The following is a 20,090-nucleotide window of genomic DNA, read 5'->3' on the forward strand; positions in this document are numbered from 1 at the left end:
GTCCGCTGGATGCACGCTAATCTAGAACAAGCTCAGATTCCATTACAAACTAACCCACACGGAACTACAAATCAACCCAAATTTAAGTTATTTTGACGCAATCCCGCACCTCCGTGGAATTACTCAAATTTGCGTCAAACAACGTTAGTGGTCACTAGGTAAATCTCATTTGATCGCTGCAAAAAATTTCACCCAGTGGTAAGTTATTTTCACCCAGCGGAGGCCTTATTTGACGCAAATTTGGGTTTAGTTAAGATAACCCAAATTTGGCTTCTTCCACGGAGCCGCACGGATGTGTCGGTGTTTCTCTCTTCGTTTTTGACAACATTCGTGTGGGGAGAGGGAGAAAACAACCCAATGTTGAGTAAAAACTATAAGCTGTTTAGCCAATTTTGAGTTTTTAAAACTTATTCTTTGGGTTTAAATATTTTTCAGTGCACGCACACAGAAAAAATACAGTTACACGCAGAAAAATGAGGCTTGTTTATTTAAAACAATATTTAAACGAAAACTATAAAAAATATGTCAAGTGATTTTGTATTTGATTAAATATACAAACATGATCCAGGCAACAATAATATTTTATTTTATTTATTTGTAACGAATTGCTTTTAAGTGTAATTGAGAAATAAACTCTTTTTTAATAAGAAGTCCGTAAAAGTTCGTAACAAATAAATAAAAATAAATATTATTGTTGCCTGGATCATGTTTGTATAATCAAATACAAAATCACTTGACATATTTTTTATAGTTTTCGTTTTAAATTTGAATACAATAGATGTTTCGGTTATCGAATGTTATTCGTTAAACTTCAACGACTGACAGACGTCAAGCCGTGTTGGCAGAGGAAGCTCTTAATGAACAACTGAGGAAGTACTTATAGAAAACTAGCTGAAAAGCAGGTTTTAGCCAAGTGAGGATGATACGACAAGAAAAATATGAAAAATGATTTTTCTAATGTTTTCCAATAAATTAAAGGAATCTAGTAAATACAGTAGACGTTCGATAAGTGCAACATGTTTACGTTTCACTTACCGAATGAAATTCGATAACTGCAACAACTGACAGACGTCACATGACTGTCAGTTGCTGCAGAATGCAACCAATGTGCCTACGAAAAACATCGCATTGCAACAAAAGTGCATGCGAAAAACATCGCATCGCTGTTGACATTTCATTTTGACGGATAGCGGTGCGATAACTGCAAAATTGTTGCACTTAGCGGACTTGCAGTTAAAAAGCATTGCAGTTAAAGCGTTTGCACCGAGTGAACGTCTACTGTAGTAAACTACCATTGATAATAATACAAATACAATTAGTTTAATAGAGTCAACTGAACCGATGTTAAAATAAACATGCAATAATGTTTGTTATTATGTAAACAGATTTCGTTTTTGAAAAACCAAAGAATTCATATTTCTCGGTAACATTTTTCTCCAGCATTTACAGATACTCGAGCAGATACTAATGGCTAAAGACACTGTATGCTAAAGACACGAAATCTGATGATTGTTGCTGTTGATGATGATTGTCGCATCATGACGATGATGCTGTCGAGCAATGCTTTTAAAGCGCGTTTGACAGGTCTCCTGTTCGATTGGAATGACATTGACAGCAAATTTGGAATTCCAATTGGAACATTTCGTGTCTTTGCATATAGTGTCTTTACTAATGGCCACATGAATGGACTACCAGCTTGGCGCGCGGTCACAGTTGATCAGCAGGAGTAAATCAATTTTATTTTGTATGGCGAAAAGCTTCTAAACTCGAATTTCTCGAAATGACAAGCTTTTACCAAAAAAATATTTGGAAGGCACCAAACCGGTCATCATTGTGCACAACCGCTACCAAATATTTTTTCGTATAATGTGTTCCACTTCGAGAAATACGCCTTTTGATGCTATTCGCCATACAAAATTTTTGCGATTTACTTTTAGCGATTTTTCGCGCATAGAAGCTAGCGCCACATTGGTCAAGCGGAGAGTAGGAAATCAGCCAAAGCATTTAATTCATTGTGAACGATTTATGGTATGGATCATACGACCTGAGGTCTGACTTGTGATATTTGGCAGTTATTTGAAAAAATTGAAGATTGATCTTATCAACAGCTGCCAAGCAATACATCAGACATCAGAGTGTTTGACTCTTATCCTAAAATGTGCATATCATTCTGGCGGCCGTTAGTGCTCGTTTATAAATGTTAGCGGGAAATATAAATTCAATTGATTTTTAAAAAGCGAAACAACAAACATTATTGCATTTTCATTGTAACAACGATTCACTTGACACCATTCAATTAATTGTTTTTGTATTGTAAGAACAATGAAAAACATTAGGATATATTGTTTTCTTTTGAAAATTGCCCTAAAAATGTCTCATAGAAACACAATACATTCTATTGTTTTTCGCGAAAAAGTGTATGAAAATTTTCTCAAAATTTCATGGTTAAGATACATAACGACCACCATTTTTTATTGTAAAAGTGCCATTTACCATTCGCCGAATGGTATAGAACAATAGGGGTGATGGTGAGTGTGCTGTGCAAATTACAATACGTTTAATGGTGAATAATTTTCGAAAAAATGGTGTTGTAACAATAAAATTTATCGTATTTTTATGATATTTTTATCAGGGTTGGCATTGCGTGCCACACACGGTGCGGCGCGATTGGTGCGGTAGCGTTGCGTTCTCGTGTGCATCCTCCCATTTGTTTGTGTGTACAGTCATGACTCGCTGGTTGGGGGCTTAATAGTTGGGTGACTTTTTAGTTGGGGCCCCGTTAGTTGAGCTGTCAGCCAACTAAAAAGTACCTGGATGTCATAATTCAATGTCAAACTGAAAATGACAACCAATCTGTAATTCCGAGGGGCGAACTAATGAGTTTTTGGTTTCTTAAACTTTAATGATAATCGAAAAGAATTTCTATTTCATATTTCTTTAAAAAAAAAGAATATGTACAATTACTTCGAAATAAATGCAAAACATCGGTAATCTTTATTTTGTCGATCATTGAAAGCGTTTTGTGCTTGCTTTTGGTCCGGGTTGTTTCATAAACATCTATATTTTCACTTCACCGACTAAAAATGGGTGAAAATAATTATTTCTCGCATTGGCCATATATGTATCTTGCAAAACGTATCAGTTTTGCTCTAAATGTGAAACAAATTGAAAAATTTTGCTTTTTGCTTCCAACCTAAAAATGATTAAAAAAAAAACAATGCGCACGCCCCTTGTGCTGCTGTCACTTCACCCAACTAGCGAATCGAATTCGTTGGTTGGGTGGAGGTTGTGGCTCAACGAGCGGGTTCCGACTGTATTTAACTCAGGACGCACTTGCGTGCACGCTGCGTGGACGCGCCGCCCGTGTGCATCGGCGCTAAGACCCAAGCTAAGACCCCCCTCATTCAACTCAATTTTGAGTAAACCGACATTTACCCAAAATTGGCTTATTGGGGTCAAGGACCCCCTTTGGGTAGATGCATCTTTGTTTGTTTTTGACAACATCGGTGAGCCAGAGAGGGAAAACAACCTAATTTTGAGTAGCGAGTTTATTCGATATACTTAATTTTGAGTAAAATCGACCCAAAAATTAGGTAGTTTGGATTTTTCGTGTAGCTTCTATACGCCCGTATCAACTCTCTCTTCTGCAAATTAAAGTGTCAAGATGCAAGTATCATAGACTAATTTCAAGACCTCGATGTTCCAAAGAAAACCATTAAATTTTCGGTGTCCAGTCCGGTACCCAACAAATATTCATTACCGTGTATTTTTTTCCGAGTAAATTGCCTTTTGTGTAAATTATATTTAGCGTGTTACACCGATCTGACAGCTCTGACAGCAAGGGACTAAACATAAATTACGTAAAGTGAGTACCGAGGATTGTTCACAATCTGCGAACTTGACTGCGGAAAAAATTTCGACCATGACGCCGCTGCAAGTATGATTGCACTGCATTGTTTTGATTTTGTATGGAACTTTGACGTTTCTTGGCCTTGTTTTGCAAAATTTCTGTAAGAGTGAAAGAGAAGGAAAAAAATTCATGCAGTGCCCTATTTAAACTCAATCTCACGGAACCGCCAAACTACCCAAAATTGAGTTCTTTTGACGCAATTCCATAGTGCGGCCCAATAAGCCAAAATTTGAGTAAGAGCCGATGCACACGAGCGTTACTTGACGCTGCGTGAATTAACGCTGCGTCGCCGCAGCGTTCCTGTGGGGTATGCGTTGACATTGCGTGACGCACACGGTGCGGCGCGGTTGCGGTGCGGTAGCGTTGCGTTCTCGTGTGCATCCTCCCATTTGATTGTGTGTAACTCAGGACGCACTTGCGTGCACGCTGCGTGGACGCGCCGCCCGTGTGCATCGGCTCTAAATCGATTAAACTCACGCTAGGTACACTCAGAAAAAAATCAAAACTAAATAGTATAAATCCCACGCTAAAAGCATATTCGCCTGGTTGACCCCAAGCATAGTTTAAATGCAGATCATACTAGCCTAGTATAACTTAGACTTACACGTATTCTAGTATAAGTCAGGTATATCTAGGCTAGTATAACCTGGATTTAATTTTAATACGCATAGAAATAATGTTGTTTTCGATCGTTTGTTTTTGTATGAGAAAAAAACGCAATAAAGTTCAAAAACAAATTTATTTGCATTGATAATAACAAAAATAAACCACAATAAACATTTTAACTGAACTCAATCTCGACAGCATCCCCGGTAGTGCCCATTCATCATCAATAGCTTTCGTGGGAGATCCCGGGGCAACAAATTTAACATTCATCCGGAGCAGAATTCTGCGTTGGATCGCCACACTATTTGCCAGCTCATCAATCGGGTTAATTTTCCTTATCTCAGAAGATGTTCGTGAAACTTCACGTGGGAGAGCCAAAAACTGATGATTGCTCAAGAACTGAAGGCATTGAATTGACTGAAACAAAATAGAATAAAATTGAAGATTTTGGTAACAAGATTCTGAAAATCAAACTTACCGAAATGCCCGGGAGTTTTCGGAGTGCTCGGAACACACGACGGAACATGTTGGCGGCGGATCCTGCATAGTAAGATTTGTTGAATTCTAACCTGGGGTAAATTTGATTCAGCAAATGCTTACCGTTTGTTATTTCTTCCTGGCGGGACGAACTCGCTGACCTCCAGCTTTATTTGAATATTTGAGTTCCCCACGGTACAAGGTTCCGGGGTTCCGGTAGAAACGGAACAGCTGCAGAAGATTTTTTCGGTAAAAACCCGCATTTGCCACCATCACTCACACTTTTTGTCACCATCACTGAATCTATACATTGGTAAACATATCCTCTAACCATTCTAGATTAGTATAAGTTTTTAGGCCTATACAGTATATATGTTAAACTAGGCTAAGTGTAAACTTCTTGTAATGTAAAATTGTATTGTTTTTAATCAATCAATGATTTACATTATTTCAGAGTGTAGATTGCCTTTACCCCCAGCTAAAAAATATACTCAAGAGTAGGTAAATTCAACCTAAGACCACAGAGAACAGACATCCAGGCTAGAACAAATTTCATTCAGAATGTTGTGTAAGGATTTGAATCTTCACTTGAGTATTTATAAGGTTGCAAACCAATACACGATGACAACACTAACGCCGCCAAACACCATATTGCCAGTCAGTGGTGAATTGAAACATTTCAAGTGGTGAATTAAATTAGTATGGGAAATTAGCCGATTGCAGCGTCACGATGTTGCCACTTGTGTTGCCGATTTCAAATGGCCGTTAAATTCCTTACACAGTTCCGGAACTGGACTTGGATGTCTGTTCTCTGTGCTAAGACCCCCCTCATTCAACTCAATTTTGAGTAAACCGACATTTACCCAAAATTGGCTTATTGGGGTTAAGGATTCCCTTTGCGTAGATGCATCTTTGTTTGTTTTTGACAACATGGGTGAGCCAGAGAGGGAAAACAACCTAATTTTGGATAACGAGTTTATTCGATATACTCAATTTTGAGTAAAATCGATCCAAATATTAGGTAGTTTGGATTTTCCGTGTAAGAATTTTGCGATTCCGCATACACGATAACCTGAAACTACCCATCGACTGGGTCGATTCGACCCGGATTTTTATGTTGTTAGCAGTTGTCAAAATCCGGGTAACCCGAAAACCCAGATTCGCTGAATTTGGGTAAAGATCTGGGTAATCGGCACTTTGTCACTTTTCGGCTTGAGAATATGGCGGCGGTCAGGAGAACGCTGGAAACTATGAATGTTTTCGCGAAAAATATGCCGATAAATGACGGGAAAACAGTGGAATTATTCCGAAAAACTGTTTTCCAGTGAATAGCACGTGGCAACTGAGAGCTTTTTAATCAAAATCTAATTTGGAAATAAATTAACAAAATCAAGGCCCCGGAGGAGCTGGGTATCGTTTACCCAGATTTTGCCATCAACATCGGTAACCCAGATTTGAGTAAAGGGGCCTTTACTCAGTTTAGAGTAACTGCAGTTTTGCTCAGTCTGGGTCGCTTTGACATCAATCTGGGTAACTGAGGGTTAGCGTGTACACTGCGAACCCGGCATTACCCTTTAAGGAGTAAAAAGTACTCTCTTTTTGCCGATATAGAGCTTGCTGACGTTTATTCACCTTTCTCTTTCAAACATGCAGGCGGAATAGGATTTGTTGTCATCAGGAAAGGTTTCCCGATGAAAACAAATCCTATCCCGCCTGCAAGCTTGAAAGAGAGAGGTGAATAAACGTCAGCAAGCTCTATATGGAGCTGTCAAAATAAAGGGTACTTCAAAATTTTGAACGAAGGGTAATTTTTGCCCATTTTCAAGTTCTAAGTATCTACTCTTTATAGGGTGAAAATTCTGTTATGATCGTGAATCAAGTTTGCTCTCGGCACTTGTATTTTTTGTGAGATCGTGAGTTTTAACAAACATAAAACTAGAAATAACTGGTAAGTAGGTATAATAATGACTTTAATTTTGCTTTCATTGTCTGTGATTATAAAATCATCCAAAATATTGTTGTTTGATTGCAGGACCAAGTGCAGGACATCCGAAAAAATGGGACTTCGTCGATATTGTCGGGTTGTCGTCGAAAGATTTCTCCAACTCATTCAGCAGCGACAGGAACTTCATATTTGTTACAAAACAACAATTTTTGATTAAATAAATTTGTTCTTATGTTAAATTGTTTTCTATGTTTACCATTTTCATTTTTCATGCAAATTAAAAATAAAGAAAATCAAAAAGAGTTAAATTTACCCATTTTTTCCAGCCGGTTTTTCTGTGGATAATGGGTAAAATTTACTCGTTACACTGACGTACGAGCACTTTACTCTTTTAAGAGTAAAGGCCGTTTACTCTTTTTAAGAGTTCACCTAGTTACTCTCAAAGTGGGTACTTTTTCACCCTTTAAAGAGTACTTTGGTCTCACAGTGTATACACGCTAAGGTCAGTTTACCTTTTTTCCAAAAAGTGCACAATCGCAAATATGCGTAAATGATACTCAAATATAGGTAAACAAGACTCAAATATGGGTAATGTGTACCTGATTGTAACCCAAATATGGGTAAATATTACCCATAAATGAGAATGTGCACTTTTGCAAAATATGAGTTTTATTTACCCATATTTGCGTGAAGTTTACGCAAATTTGAGTAAAATTTACCCATATTTTAGAAAAATAGGTAAACTGACCTTAGTGTGTAGGGCTCTGCATAAAACCAGGTTTACTGTACAGCGCACTACTTCCGACGTTATACTTATGACACACATGTGATACAAGAATCACTGTACAATTGCGCTTGAAATGAGTGCCATACTGAAAATTCTCTTAGTTCAAGTCAGTCTTGTTAGAATTTTCATGACACTGCGTACCGTTGTACAGGAATCACACTCGTATCACATGTCTGTCTGGGGTATTATGTTTAACGCATAGGAAAGGCAGCGGAAGTCGATGAAGTTTTTTCGGAAATCAATTTAGTGCTAAACGCACAATATTCTCTCCCTCCCTTTCACTCTAATTGAAATTTTGTAAACAACAAGGCCAGCAAATGTCAAAATCCAATACAAAATCAAAACAATGCAGTGCCCTATAGTGCGTATTTAAATATTGCAGACTATGTATACATCCCAAATTGGACTATCACACTTTTTTTGGTACGCCTAAAAAGTGTGATAAAAGTGCACATTCGCCTCGGATCGTCTCGACGTCTTCGGTGCACTTATTCCTCCATTTGGCTCTGACGGCAGCAAAAATGCACTCACTCCAATGGGAAATCCCATTTGTATCTGTCATCGTGTGCGTGAAGAAGTATAAACAAACGTGTTTTGTTTCGTTTTTTCTCACGTTCGCCATACGACTCCCGCCAAGCGGCAGCACTGCGGCGCTGTCAGGGCCTTTTACAAGGAATAAGTGCACCGAAGACCTCAACTCGATCCGACTTGACCCTGCGCTGCAATCACACTTTGGGGCCGATTCAAATATGACGTCCATCATTTTTCGGGAATTATAGACCCCCCCCTCCCCCCTCTGTCACGCTATTTTGTATACCTTATACATGGAGTGTCACACTTTCTCAGAGCCCCCTCCCCCCTAAACGATGGACGTCATATTTGAATGACCCTTGAAGGTGTGTGCACACTATTGTGTCAGTCCAATTTGGGGTGCAGTCAGCAATATTCGCCCACAAAACGACGATTCGACCGCTTGGGAGTGTTGTCGTCGTCGTGATGATGCTTCCCGAAAGCAATGTCAAATTCGTTCGGGGTTTCAAAACATTGGAAAGAAATTCATTATTTTTACAGTCAGATTGAAATTTACGAGTAAATGAGTGTGATCCGAAGGTATAACTGTTTATTCTGAGCATAACAGTATTTTTTACGGCAGTGAAAAGTAATTAGAAGTACGATATATCTGGGTCTGAAAATCGTTCAGGCGAAGTGGATAGCAAATCTAACCTAGAATATCCTACAATTCTAACCTCAACTCCTCACTTGCACAAGCCGGATCTCATTTTTCACGGAAATGGTGGAACAAAATGCAAAACTAATGTACGTGCGACCGAGGGAATTGAAAGTTCTACCATTCCCACTTAAAAAAATTGTCGGATGTGGGTTGTAAGTAGGAAAAATAAAATAATTCTCCCAACAGATTATGTTGATAGGTATGTAAAAAAGGTAAACATCATCAGTTCGGTAGTTGCGCTACCGAAACAAAGATGGGTAACAGTATGTTTTGTTTTGCCCTTGAAAGCCAATTACAAAATTATTTTTTTTTTTTGCGGTCAATTTAACCCATAGTTTGCCTTTTTCCATTTGGCCTGTGTAGCTCTGTCACGGAGCTGTCAGTTTCAGTAACCCGTCAATAAAAAAGTTAGGCGTTTGTTTTTTTTCTCAAAATTATTTCGGAAATTTTCTATTATTCGTGTTAATTAATATTTTATTTTGATTGTTCAAATATCGCGGTTTGCTCTTCAAGTGCTAGCGAAATGGATACATTCAACATGGCAACAAACGGTACGTTGTGATTGTGCTTGGCCGAAGTATTATTACTCAGTTTTCATTACTCCACCCACCTACGGACGAAAGAGGCTCGCTGGGATGAACTAAAAATAAATGTATAAATAAATGTGCAGCAAATATAATCGGCTTCTGGCTTCTAAGCAAACGACAACAGCTGGAAATAAAAAATAACATTTGTTTTGTTAACTTCGTGCAAAGTGTCAATAATGGAGCGAATTTAGCTGAAAAACTGTGCAAAGTTAGTGTTCCCCCAGGGCAATCGATAGATTATCTTCCTTTGACCTTCCAGCATCCGACCAAATCTGCAATGGGGATTCAGATTTTTCCCATGGTCAATCAGTGGTGGCTGGCTGCACATACGCTACGAGTAAGTTTTTTACAGCAACAATCAATGGAAAGAACAAAATGAGCACATTTGGTGGTAATGCTTAGCGTGTTGAAATGCTGATGGCATGGAAAAATATTTATTGATTATGCGTATGTTTGTGCAGGTTTTCGTGTTAGGTAAAAATTTATATTTCACAAAGAAAAATATTAAATGAAATTTGTGTTTTTATTGTATTCAATATTTTACGATAAACACTATTCCTTCGCCAGCTGCATCCAAATAGATAAGTTTGCATGTAACAGTGACCCAACTATTTATGAATCAGCTTAAATGATCACAGTTTGTGAATACACGAGTTTTGCATAACACGACGATACATAAAATTTATGTATTTAATACATAATGGAGATGCTCAAGATTATCCTGTTCATGGGGTCACTTTTGCTTGCCCTACCGAATGGTAGGAATAACAACAAATACCGGTTGCATTTGATTTGGCTACAATTGGCTTCTTTAGCTGTGTTGAGATAATTTCATATTCTGAATCTACATGCGAAACTGAGCCGAAATTCAAATTTTCATTAATTTTGGTGCCCGGGAACCTATTTAAAAATCAATTTGAAGTTTGTATGGGAACGATTTGTCGAATCACCCATCGTCGCATTTTGTACTGGGTGGAGCTGTCAAGCAGTTGCCCAGCTGTCAAAAGGTGATTTTAAAAAATCTCTTTGAAATTGATTTTAGGTACCAAAATAAAGTTGTGAAAATCTGAAAACAATCATAGTGGCTCAGAAAAAGGTGCTCTTTCGTATAAAATCAAAAAATCGATACATTTTTCTTAATTTAAAAACCTAATTTCCCATTCATTTAAATATGTTGTTCAAAATCTTTACTAACATACAATATCATAACATTATGACCTACGTTGTTGAGCTACGAATCAACGGAAGAGGCGATCAGGGTGTCCCAAGAAATGCGCTATATGTCCACGGTTTCGAGCTGAGGAACTGGCTGTCCAACAGTAACGACGTTCTGACCGCTTCAGGCGAAACCAAATCAGGAGAGGATAAGAAATTTGCAGCGGACAAACAAGGCGACTATGAGCGAGTCCTCGGACTCTTGTGGTCGACGCTGGAAGATGCCTTCAGCTTCTCGACCGTGATGAAACCAGATATTTCCAGTCTGGTTACGACTGGCGAACGTACTACAAAAAGGCAGATGCTGAAATGTCTGATGTCACTTTTCGATCCACTAGGATTTCTGAGCCTGTTTGTAGTACACGGGAAGATTCTCCTGCAAGAAGTGTGGAGAACGGGAGCACAGTGCAGGGTTGTTACAACAGCGCGGATTTCGCGAATTTCGCGGATTTCGCGATTTTCGCGGATTTGGCGCGGATTTGCCCCTGGAACTCGGCCCTCGCGCGGATTTTGCGCGGAATTGGTTTTGCTGTTCCGTCATGCAAATTTTGTACATGATTTTACTCTGATTTGCATCATAGTTTTTGTGAGATTGCCTTCTTTTGATCTCGTCGAATCCCTTCTGTGAATCTTTTATATGAAAAATACTGCGAGTTAAGACATTTTAGTCCTTGAAATAACTTTTATTCCCGTTTATATGAATCCTAGAGCCTTTGGGCAGTATGTTTCAGTAATAATTCAATACGAAAATGATCTAGAAAGCTCTAAAGTCTGAACTAAACTAGGTTAGTTAGATTACATCTATGTAGTTTATTGTCGTAGCAATCAACTTCATTTTGCATAATTAGTTTTTACAACATAGGTATTTAAGTAAAACATGCTAGCCTTCTCTCACCTTTATAAATGATCAACCGACATAACATATTATCTATTGGATTTGGAGGAATAAACTAAACTTCGAGCTCTACTCCAAATATTTCTCAGAAATTCTATAACAAAATCCAAGTAATCATCAAGGGTCTTCTTCAGGGTGTATCCCCGGAATTCCTCTAAGGATCTTTTCTGCTATTGTTCTTAAGATCTTTTTGAATGAACTTTTCTTTTTTCTTGGGTTAATGCTTTCATCTATGAAATTCTCGAGTGATTTGTTTCGTAATACCTGATTTTTTTTCTGTAAAAAGAAATCATGTAAAAATATCGAAAAAAGAAGTAAATTCTCGAAAGATTTTCTGACAAAATTATAATAATTTTTAGTTCCACAGTCGTGCACGCTGGCTGTAGTGTATAACAAGCGCGCACGGCATTGGAACAGAGGGGACAAATTCCCTACGCGCATGAATTGATTGATCTTTTGATCTTTTGAAACATGATTCTAGGAATTTCATTACAAATATTTATCAGGAATCCATGGCTGGAGTAATCCATCCATCAGAAGCCACTAGAAGAGCTCCCATTACAATAGATTTACCGTTGGAATTTTCAGAGTGGTACACTGCCTAGTTATAACGGTATTTGTTGTAGAAATCCTTAGATCATTTTAGAACAACTGTCGTGGCACCATGAAGCTAATTTATAAAAAAAAAGCATATTAAGTAATCCCTATGAGAATTAATGGTGAAAACTTTGGAGAAAAATCCTGAGGAATCTTTGAAGGAATTCATGGAAAAATAACTGGACAAGTACCTGGAGAAATTCTAGAAAACATCCTTAAACCAGCAAGAAAATAAAAAAAAAATGCAACATCGTCTTTTAGGAATTTTCCAATGTTTGCTGTGGGGATTTTTTAGTATTTTAACTGTGGAGGAAGGTATTTTCTGTTTGTACAGGCATCTCCCCATGTGTTCCTCTTGGAATTTCTTCAGTATTTCCTCAAGACGCTGTTTATAATCTACGTAGATATATTTTTGACCATTTCAGAACCATCCTTATAGACTTTTTCCATACAAAATATTCGAAATTAGTATGAAGCTTAGACTTTGAACAGGTCATCCTCGCTCCCTAACAGTCTACATAATTCTTAGACGAGCCCTAAGATATTCTCCCTGGATAATACTTATCTAAAGTTTAAGTTTCTTTCTATCATGCCTCACTGGGATTCTCCAGACATTACTATTTTTTCAATTTTCTAAGAATTACCCTCACAATGTCATACTCAAACTTATGCTCATTATTTTAAGAATTTCTCGTAAAATTTTGTATCAGGTACTGTAAATAATAACTTCAGAATTTCTTTCGGTTGCATTCAGGTTTTTTTCGAGGATGTTTAAGGGATAGCTCCATGATTATTTATTTTATTTTTTTCCAATATTTGCTAGAAATTTCTTCACAAATCTTTTGGTATATTCTCCTGAATGACGGACTCTGGCAGATATGCCCAAGAACGCTCTGTTGATTGCTACAGCGATTTCACTAAAAAATATTGAAGGAATATCGCTAAAAAAAAACATGAAATAGAGTTGTGACAAAACGTCTTCAAATTGCAGAAAGCTTAGAACATTTAAGATGAACTGCGTTAATTAACGAATCAACAGTTCAACTCCCACCCGGCACTCAATTAGTCCATTCCAGTTGAAAGTACCTTTTCTTTATACACTATTGTAAATTGTTCAAATTTTATGTTTAATATATACGTAATGTAGAAAAAATGAAATTTTACTTCAACACTCTCGCGAATTTGGCGCGAATTTAATTTCACAATCGCGCGGATTTGGCGCGGATTAAAATTTTGCTCGCGCGGATTTGGCGCGGATTTTTTTCCACGCTTCCCGTAACAACCCTGACAGTGGGACGAAAAGGTCAACGATGATCTTTACCTACGGTGGAAAAATTGGACCCAACTATTCGAAGCTGTTAGTCAACTCAAAATACCTCACTGTTACTTCTCAGGTGCAACCAAAGAACGGTATCAAAATCTACAACCACACCTGTTTGTAGACGCCAGCGAGTCGGCATACTGTGCGGTTGCGTATTTCCTGACGGTTAACGATGAAGGAATTCCCAAATGTGTACTCGTGGCAGCCAAAACAAAGGTGGCCCCGCTGAAGACTCAATCGATTCCGCGCTTAGAATTGCTGGCCGCTGTACTTGGCGCACGATTATCGAAGATTATCGAGGAGAATCATACCCTGCGGATCACCAGAAAGGTGTTTTGGAGCGATTCAGCAACGGTCCTTTCATGGTTACGAGCTGATCATCGAAGGTATAAACAGTTCGTCGCGTGAAGAATTGGAGAACTACTGACGATCACCGATGTGGAAACTTGGCGTTGAGTTCCCTCCAAGCAGAATCGGGCAGACATTGCGACAAAGTGGAAAAGTGGTCCGGATCTTAACGCAAACAGTGTCTGGTTCAAGGGTCCGTCATTTCTTCGGAAGCCCGAAGCATAGTGGCCCATGCAAAGCATTTCTACGCCACCCACGGAAGATGAGCTTCGTTCATGTTATGCGCACAAAGCGATACAGATCCCGGAACAGCTGAGCTGGTAGACATTAGTAATCCTACGTTACATACCTAAAATCAAGAGACTCCAAGAGATTTTTTGAAATCACCTTTTGACAGCTGGGCAACTGTTTGACAGCTCCGCCCAGTACAAAATGCGACAAGGGTTGATTCGACAAATTGCTCCCTGTGAATGCCGGGCAACTCACTGGAACAATCCGTTCCCAGCCATCTTAGCAAACTGCAGTAGAATCACTTGGCATAATACGGAACCTCACGGCGACTTGCTCCGCCAACAGTCCACTCGTCAATGAGGCAGCATCACACTGACGACGACCCCGCCATGGAGCTGGCTGTCACTGATGCTTGCTGGGGGAAATACACGCATGGGAAATGCTACTCAGCTTTGTTCATACCCCACATTCTCCCTCTTCTCCGAAAAAAAAAGTTTTCTTACTTGCAGGCTTGTTATTTTTACGCTCAAACCCTCAATTACGTTCTCTTCATCCTTATGGCACCAATGCAACAAGATACACTTCAAGATACAAGAATTTAGACGAATGGCCACATTTACTTTTTTGTTTAGTAAACGCACTTTTGTTGATATCGAACCTATATCATTTGATTGATAACTTATATAATAAAAATAACTACAACACACGCAGTTGGGTGATGCGTCTTCTCTCCTTCAAGCGCACGTCTCGTTATGTAGCCGGCCCTGTTTTTCTCTCACTTAAATCAATCGTTATTCACGATTGCGAAAAAAAAAGAGATTAACGAATTTGAGATTTATCAGACTAAAGATTCCGTATATCATACAACTCCACTTTCAATGCTTCAATGTGATGGTACAGATGGACCATATATAACACACAAATGTCCTTCATTATACGAAAATAGATTCTACAAAACGAATTCGAAAGAGGTTCTACAACATATTTTCAGTAGATATGTTTTCATTGCGTACTTCGAATTTTAAACTGTTTTACGATATGCAATTTTTATGGGCGGTTTTCATTACACGTCCCTGCATTTTCTCACGCACAGCTTTCGGCAGTTATCATGCAACGCCATTTCCTTAGACGGGTTTCTTTACACATCGCTGCATTTTCCTGATGCAATCTAATTTTCGGCAGTTTTTCAATAACGCCATTTCCTTGGACGGATTTCATTTCACGTCCCTGTATTTTCCTTATGCAGAAAAATTTTCGGCGGTTATCCAACAACGCCTTTATCTTGGATGGTTTTCACTACACGTCCCTGCATTTTTTTTATGCAGAATAATTTTCGGCGGTTATCCAAAAATGCCGTTTCCTTGGACGGTTTTCGTTACACGTCCCTGCATTTTCCTTATGCAGAAAAATTTTCGGCGGTTATCATAAAATTCCGTTTCCTTGGACGGTTTTCGTTACACGTCCCTGCATTTTCCCTATGCAGAATAATTTTCGGCGGTTATCCAAAAATGCCGTTTCCTTGGACTGTTTTCATTACACGTCCCTGCATTTTCCTTATGCAGAAAAATTTTCGGCGGTTCGACACGCCATTAATTTGCCCAACCAAAAACCCGAGCAAAAACCAACCCAACCAACCAATGCCGCGAGTATTTTACGGCAACATTCACAATAGTCAAACACCTCTACCATCATGCACATCAACCTGTTTGCATTTACCGTTCAACCGAGCGACAACACGAGCATGTACGATCCGAGGAATCAACGAAAGCGCGACCATCCATGCCGAGCAAGAACATGAAGAAACATGCATGCAATCATCGACCGACCACCTATCCACAGCGTGCTACCAGTCGACAACAAAAATCAACAACGTCACCGCGCCTTTGTTCATGTGTTTGTGCTAGAACCAAGGCTAAAACAGAACGCAGTTGGAAAAACAAAAACTTTCCGCGCTCTAGCTTTCGTCAGGAACCGCAGAATTGCAACACCCACTTCACTGTGTTTGCAGCACCACCACACACTTCACACACCAAAACGATTTGTTTTCTCTCACTGTTTTTATGCCAAGTGATTCTACCTATTTTATGATTAACTTGTTATTGATTATGATGCACTCCTGGCAGGATCGCCAATGTGAATGCCGGGCAACTCACTGGAACAATCCGTTCCCAGCCATCTTAGCAAACTGCAGTAGAATCACTTGGCATAATACGGAACCTCACGGCGACTTGCTCCGCCAACAGTCCACTCGTCAATGAGGCAGCATCACACTGACGACGACCCCGCCATGGAGCTGGCTGTCACTGATGCTTGCTGGGGGAAATACACGCATGGGAAATGCTACTCAGCTTTGTTCATACCCCACACTCCCGTACAAACTTCAAATTGATTTTTAAATAGGTTCCCGGGCACCAAAATTCATGAAAATTTGTATTTCGGCTCAGTTTAGCATGCAGATTCAGAATATGGGATTATTTCAACACCGCTAAAGAAGCCAATTGATTTTTAAATACACTGAAAGACACTGAAATCACCTTTTGACAGCTGGGCAACTGTTTGACAGCTCCGCCCAGTACAAAATGCGACAAGGGGTGATTCGACAAATTGCTCCCGTACAAACTTCAAATTGATTTTTAAATAGGTTCCCGGGCACCAAAATTCATGAAAATTTGTATTTCGGCTCAGTTTAGCATGCAGATTCAGAATATGGGATTATTTCAACACCGCTAAAGAAGCCAATTGATTTTTAAATACACTGAAAGACGGGTTGCGGCAATGACCAGCAAAAAAATGTTTTCAAACTTACCATGGTGAAAAGTCGATGATCACTCGCAAGCATTAGCGGAGCAACCTTTTTCTCTTTTCTTACTCACTCTCCTAAACATACACGAGAAAGAGCGGGATGAAAGAGGGGGCAAGCTGCCTCCTCTTCTATCTTTCTCTCTCTCGTGTATGTTTAGGAGAGTGAGTAAGAAAAAAGAAAATGCTGGCTCCGCCAATGCTCGCAAGCGCTTCTTGTGTGCATTTTGTTCCCCCTCATATCAACCGGTTGGTTCGATAGTCGAGTGGTAGCGTGCGGGCCTGGTGGTCTCAAGGTTCAAGGTTTGAATTCGGTTGCCAACTGAAACTTTTTTTTAATTGTAAATCGGGTCCATGGTAAAATTGAAAATATTAATCTGTTGAATTGAAACGAAAATCAGTCTGCACAAATTTAGTGACGTTGTGTATTTAAATTGACTCTCAGAATAGTAATTTCAACCACAAGCCGTCTTTCAGTGTAGGTTACTGGGCACCAAAATTCATAAAAATTTGGATGTTGGCTCAGTTTTGCATGCAGATTCAAAATATGGTATTATCTCAACATCGCTAAAGAAGCCAATTTGGAGTTTGAATGGGAGCGATTTGTCGCACTCGTCGCAGTTTGTACTGGGTGGAGCTGTCAAACAGTTGCCCACCTGTCAAAAGGTGATTTCAAAAAATCTTCTCGAAATTGATTTTAGGTACCAAAATAAAGTTCTACAAATCTGAAAAAAAAATCATAGATAGTGGCTCAGAAAAAGGTGCTCTTTTGTAAAAAAATCAAAATCAATACATTTTTTTAAATTTAAGAACCTAATAATTATTGTAATAATGTTATTGTCGGTAGCGACGATGTTGTAATTGGACCCAGGCAAAAGTTGTTTTCGAGTCCGTCCACATAAGCCGTCGACTAATCGGTAACGTATGGTATTCCTTTACCGCTTTGGCTAGCCTTGCTCCCGGCAGCAGAGCCCCCATCAACTCCAGGTGTGGCACCGATAGCGATTTTAATGGAGCCCCTTTCGCTTTGGCCATAAGGGGTCGTCCATAAATGACGTAGCTTTTTGGGGGGGAGGGGAGTGTTTGTGATTTTGTGACGAAGTGTGACCCCCCTATCGTCACACTTAGGGGTAGGGGTTTATGATATGCTACCACAGAGAACAGACGTCCAAGTCCAGTTCCGGAACTGTGTAAGGAATTTAACGGCCATTTGAAATCGGCAACACAAGTGGCAATAGCGTGGCGCTGCAATCGGTTAATTTCCCATACTAATTTAATTCACCACTTGAAATGTTTCAATTCACCACTGACTGTGGCAATATCAGGCCCCTGACACGGCCTATATCAATGCATTGGAATCATGGTAGACAGGATGTCCTGGGCGCTAATAAATAGCGCCCACTGTCAAATGCGAAAACATCAACAATTTTTTGTTGAACGTTTATTTTGGTTTGTTGATAAGTTTTCGAAATCATTTTTTCCACCTGTTATGATCACAAAACACTTCAAACTGGCTTTAATATTAATGTACGGTAAGAGGAGCATGCGATTAGTTGAATAAAGCAATCCAACAAACACGCATTGTGAATGTGATTTCGTATGTGGCTCAAAACATCAAACAAAAGCTGCGTTTGTTGATTACACGGTCATTTCAATTTGCACGAATATGAGTATAAGGCAGTTAGATGTTGGCTACGATATATTTCATTCATGCCAGGGGCCTGGGCAATATGGTGTTTGGTGGCGTTAATGTTTTCATCGTGTATTGGTTTGCAACCTTACTCAAGTAAAGATTCAAATCCTTACACAACTTTCCAAATGAAATTTGTTCTAGCCTGGATGTCTGTTCTCTGTGATGCTACGTAGCATTCTAAGCTTATTGAAAAAAAAAGTATTTTCTAATTAATAAAAGTTTTACTTGCATTATTAAGTATCATTATCCAGTAAACAAAAAAATATATTGCATGGTCTTTTTATTCCATCACATTAATGTGAATAATAAATAATGAACATAAATGCCGACTTCCTTTCATAAGACATGCAGCTATCGGACGCAACAACTGTATCTGAGAAAATGGTTTTGAAATCCTGCGTAATAAATAATGAATAATGAAAGAATAATGTGCATGAAAATCAGTTTCGCTCAAATACTTCTCACGACCAATAGTTTTCTGCTTGCTCTCCAGGCAATGCACGCCGCTAAGGTTGTTTTTGGTATTATGGCATTATTCTAGGAGTTCCTTGTATAGTTTCTACAGGACTTCCTTGAAGTATTCCTCCAACAATTTCTTAAGTAGCTCCTCTAGCAGCTTTATAAGGAATTTCTCATGGTGTTTTTATAGGTTTCCCCAACAGGAGAAGGATAACATTTTCATAGGAATTCCTACTAGGAGTCCCTTCTAAAACATCCCAAAAGGATTTGGACGAACTTCAAAAGAAGTCTCCCAAGGAACTTCCAGAAGAATCTCAGAAGGGGCTATTTGTAGAGTCTAAAAGAAACTCCTGGTTCAATTTCTGAAGAAAACACGGAAGAAATTATTGTAGGAAGAAATTTCTGAAGAAATCTCGAAAATAACTTTTGGGGAATCCCGGAAGATATCCAGATAGAACTCCTGGTCAAATATAATAAAGATAATCTTGGAGGAATTCCAGATGAAAATAATGGATAGATGCCAGCAAAAATTCCTGGAGGAGTCTTAAAAAAAACCTGGATAAATCCTGGAAGGAAATCCTCGAGAAATCCCAGAAGAATCTTGGAAGGAATTTCTGAAGGAATCCGAAAAAGAACTCCTGAAGGAATCCCAGAAGCAACTACTGGAGGGATCTGAATGAATGTCGGACGGGTTTCCTGCAGAGATCTCGGAATGAATATCTGAGTGAATTCCTGAAGAAAAACAAGAAGGAACTCCTGGAGGAATCCCGAAAGGAGAAAGAAGTTCTGATGGAATCTCAAAATAAATTCTGGTTGAAATCCCTGAAGAGATGTCCGAAGAAACTGCTGATGGAACAGAGGAGAAGAAAACCTTGAAAGAACTCCCGAAGGAAACCACGGATAAACTGTAAGAAAAACCTTATAAAAAAAAATCCCGGAGAAGTTCCAAAAAGAACTTTTGGTGGAATCTAAGAAGGACTCCGGAAGGA

General features: G+C 39.0%; 1 protein-coding gene across 2 annotated transcripts in view; it reads left to right on the forward strand.

The window, feature by feature from the left end:
• Positions 1-9,317: 9,317 nt before the first annotated feature.
• Positions 9,318-20,090, forward strand: part of LOC115261563 (myocardin-related transcription factor B) — a 42,080-nt gene continuing 31,307 nt past the window's right edge. The window contains exon 1 of one of the 2 annotated variants that reach the window (XM_019709161.3): positions 9,318-9,507. In XM_019709161.3, coding sequence (XP_019564706.2) covers positions 9,480-9,507 — 28 coding nt within the window. In that variant the 5' untranslated portion in view covers positions 9,318-9,479. The other variant, XM_062858681.1, reaches the window with a different exon arrangement.

Source organism: Aedes albopictus, chromosome 3 (genome assembly GCF_035046485.1).
Source record: "Aedes albopictus strain Foshan chromosome 3, AalbF5, whole genome shotgun sequence".
In the NCBI taxonomy this organism is placed as follows: domain Eukaryota; kingdom Metazoa; phylum Arthropoda; class Insecta; order Diptera; family Culicidae; genus Aedes; species Aedes albopictus.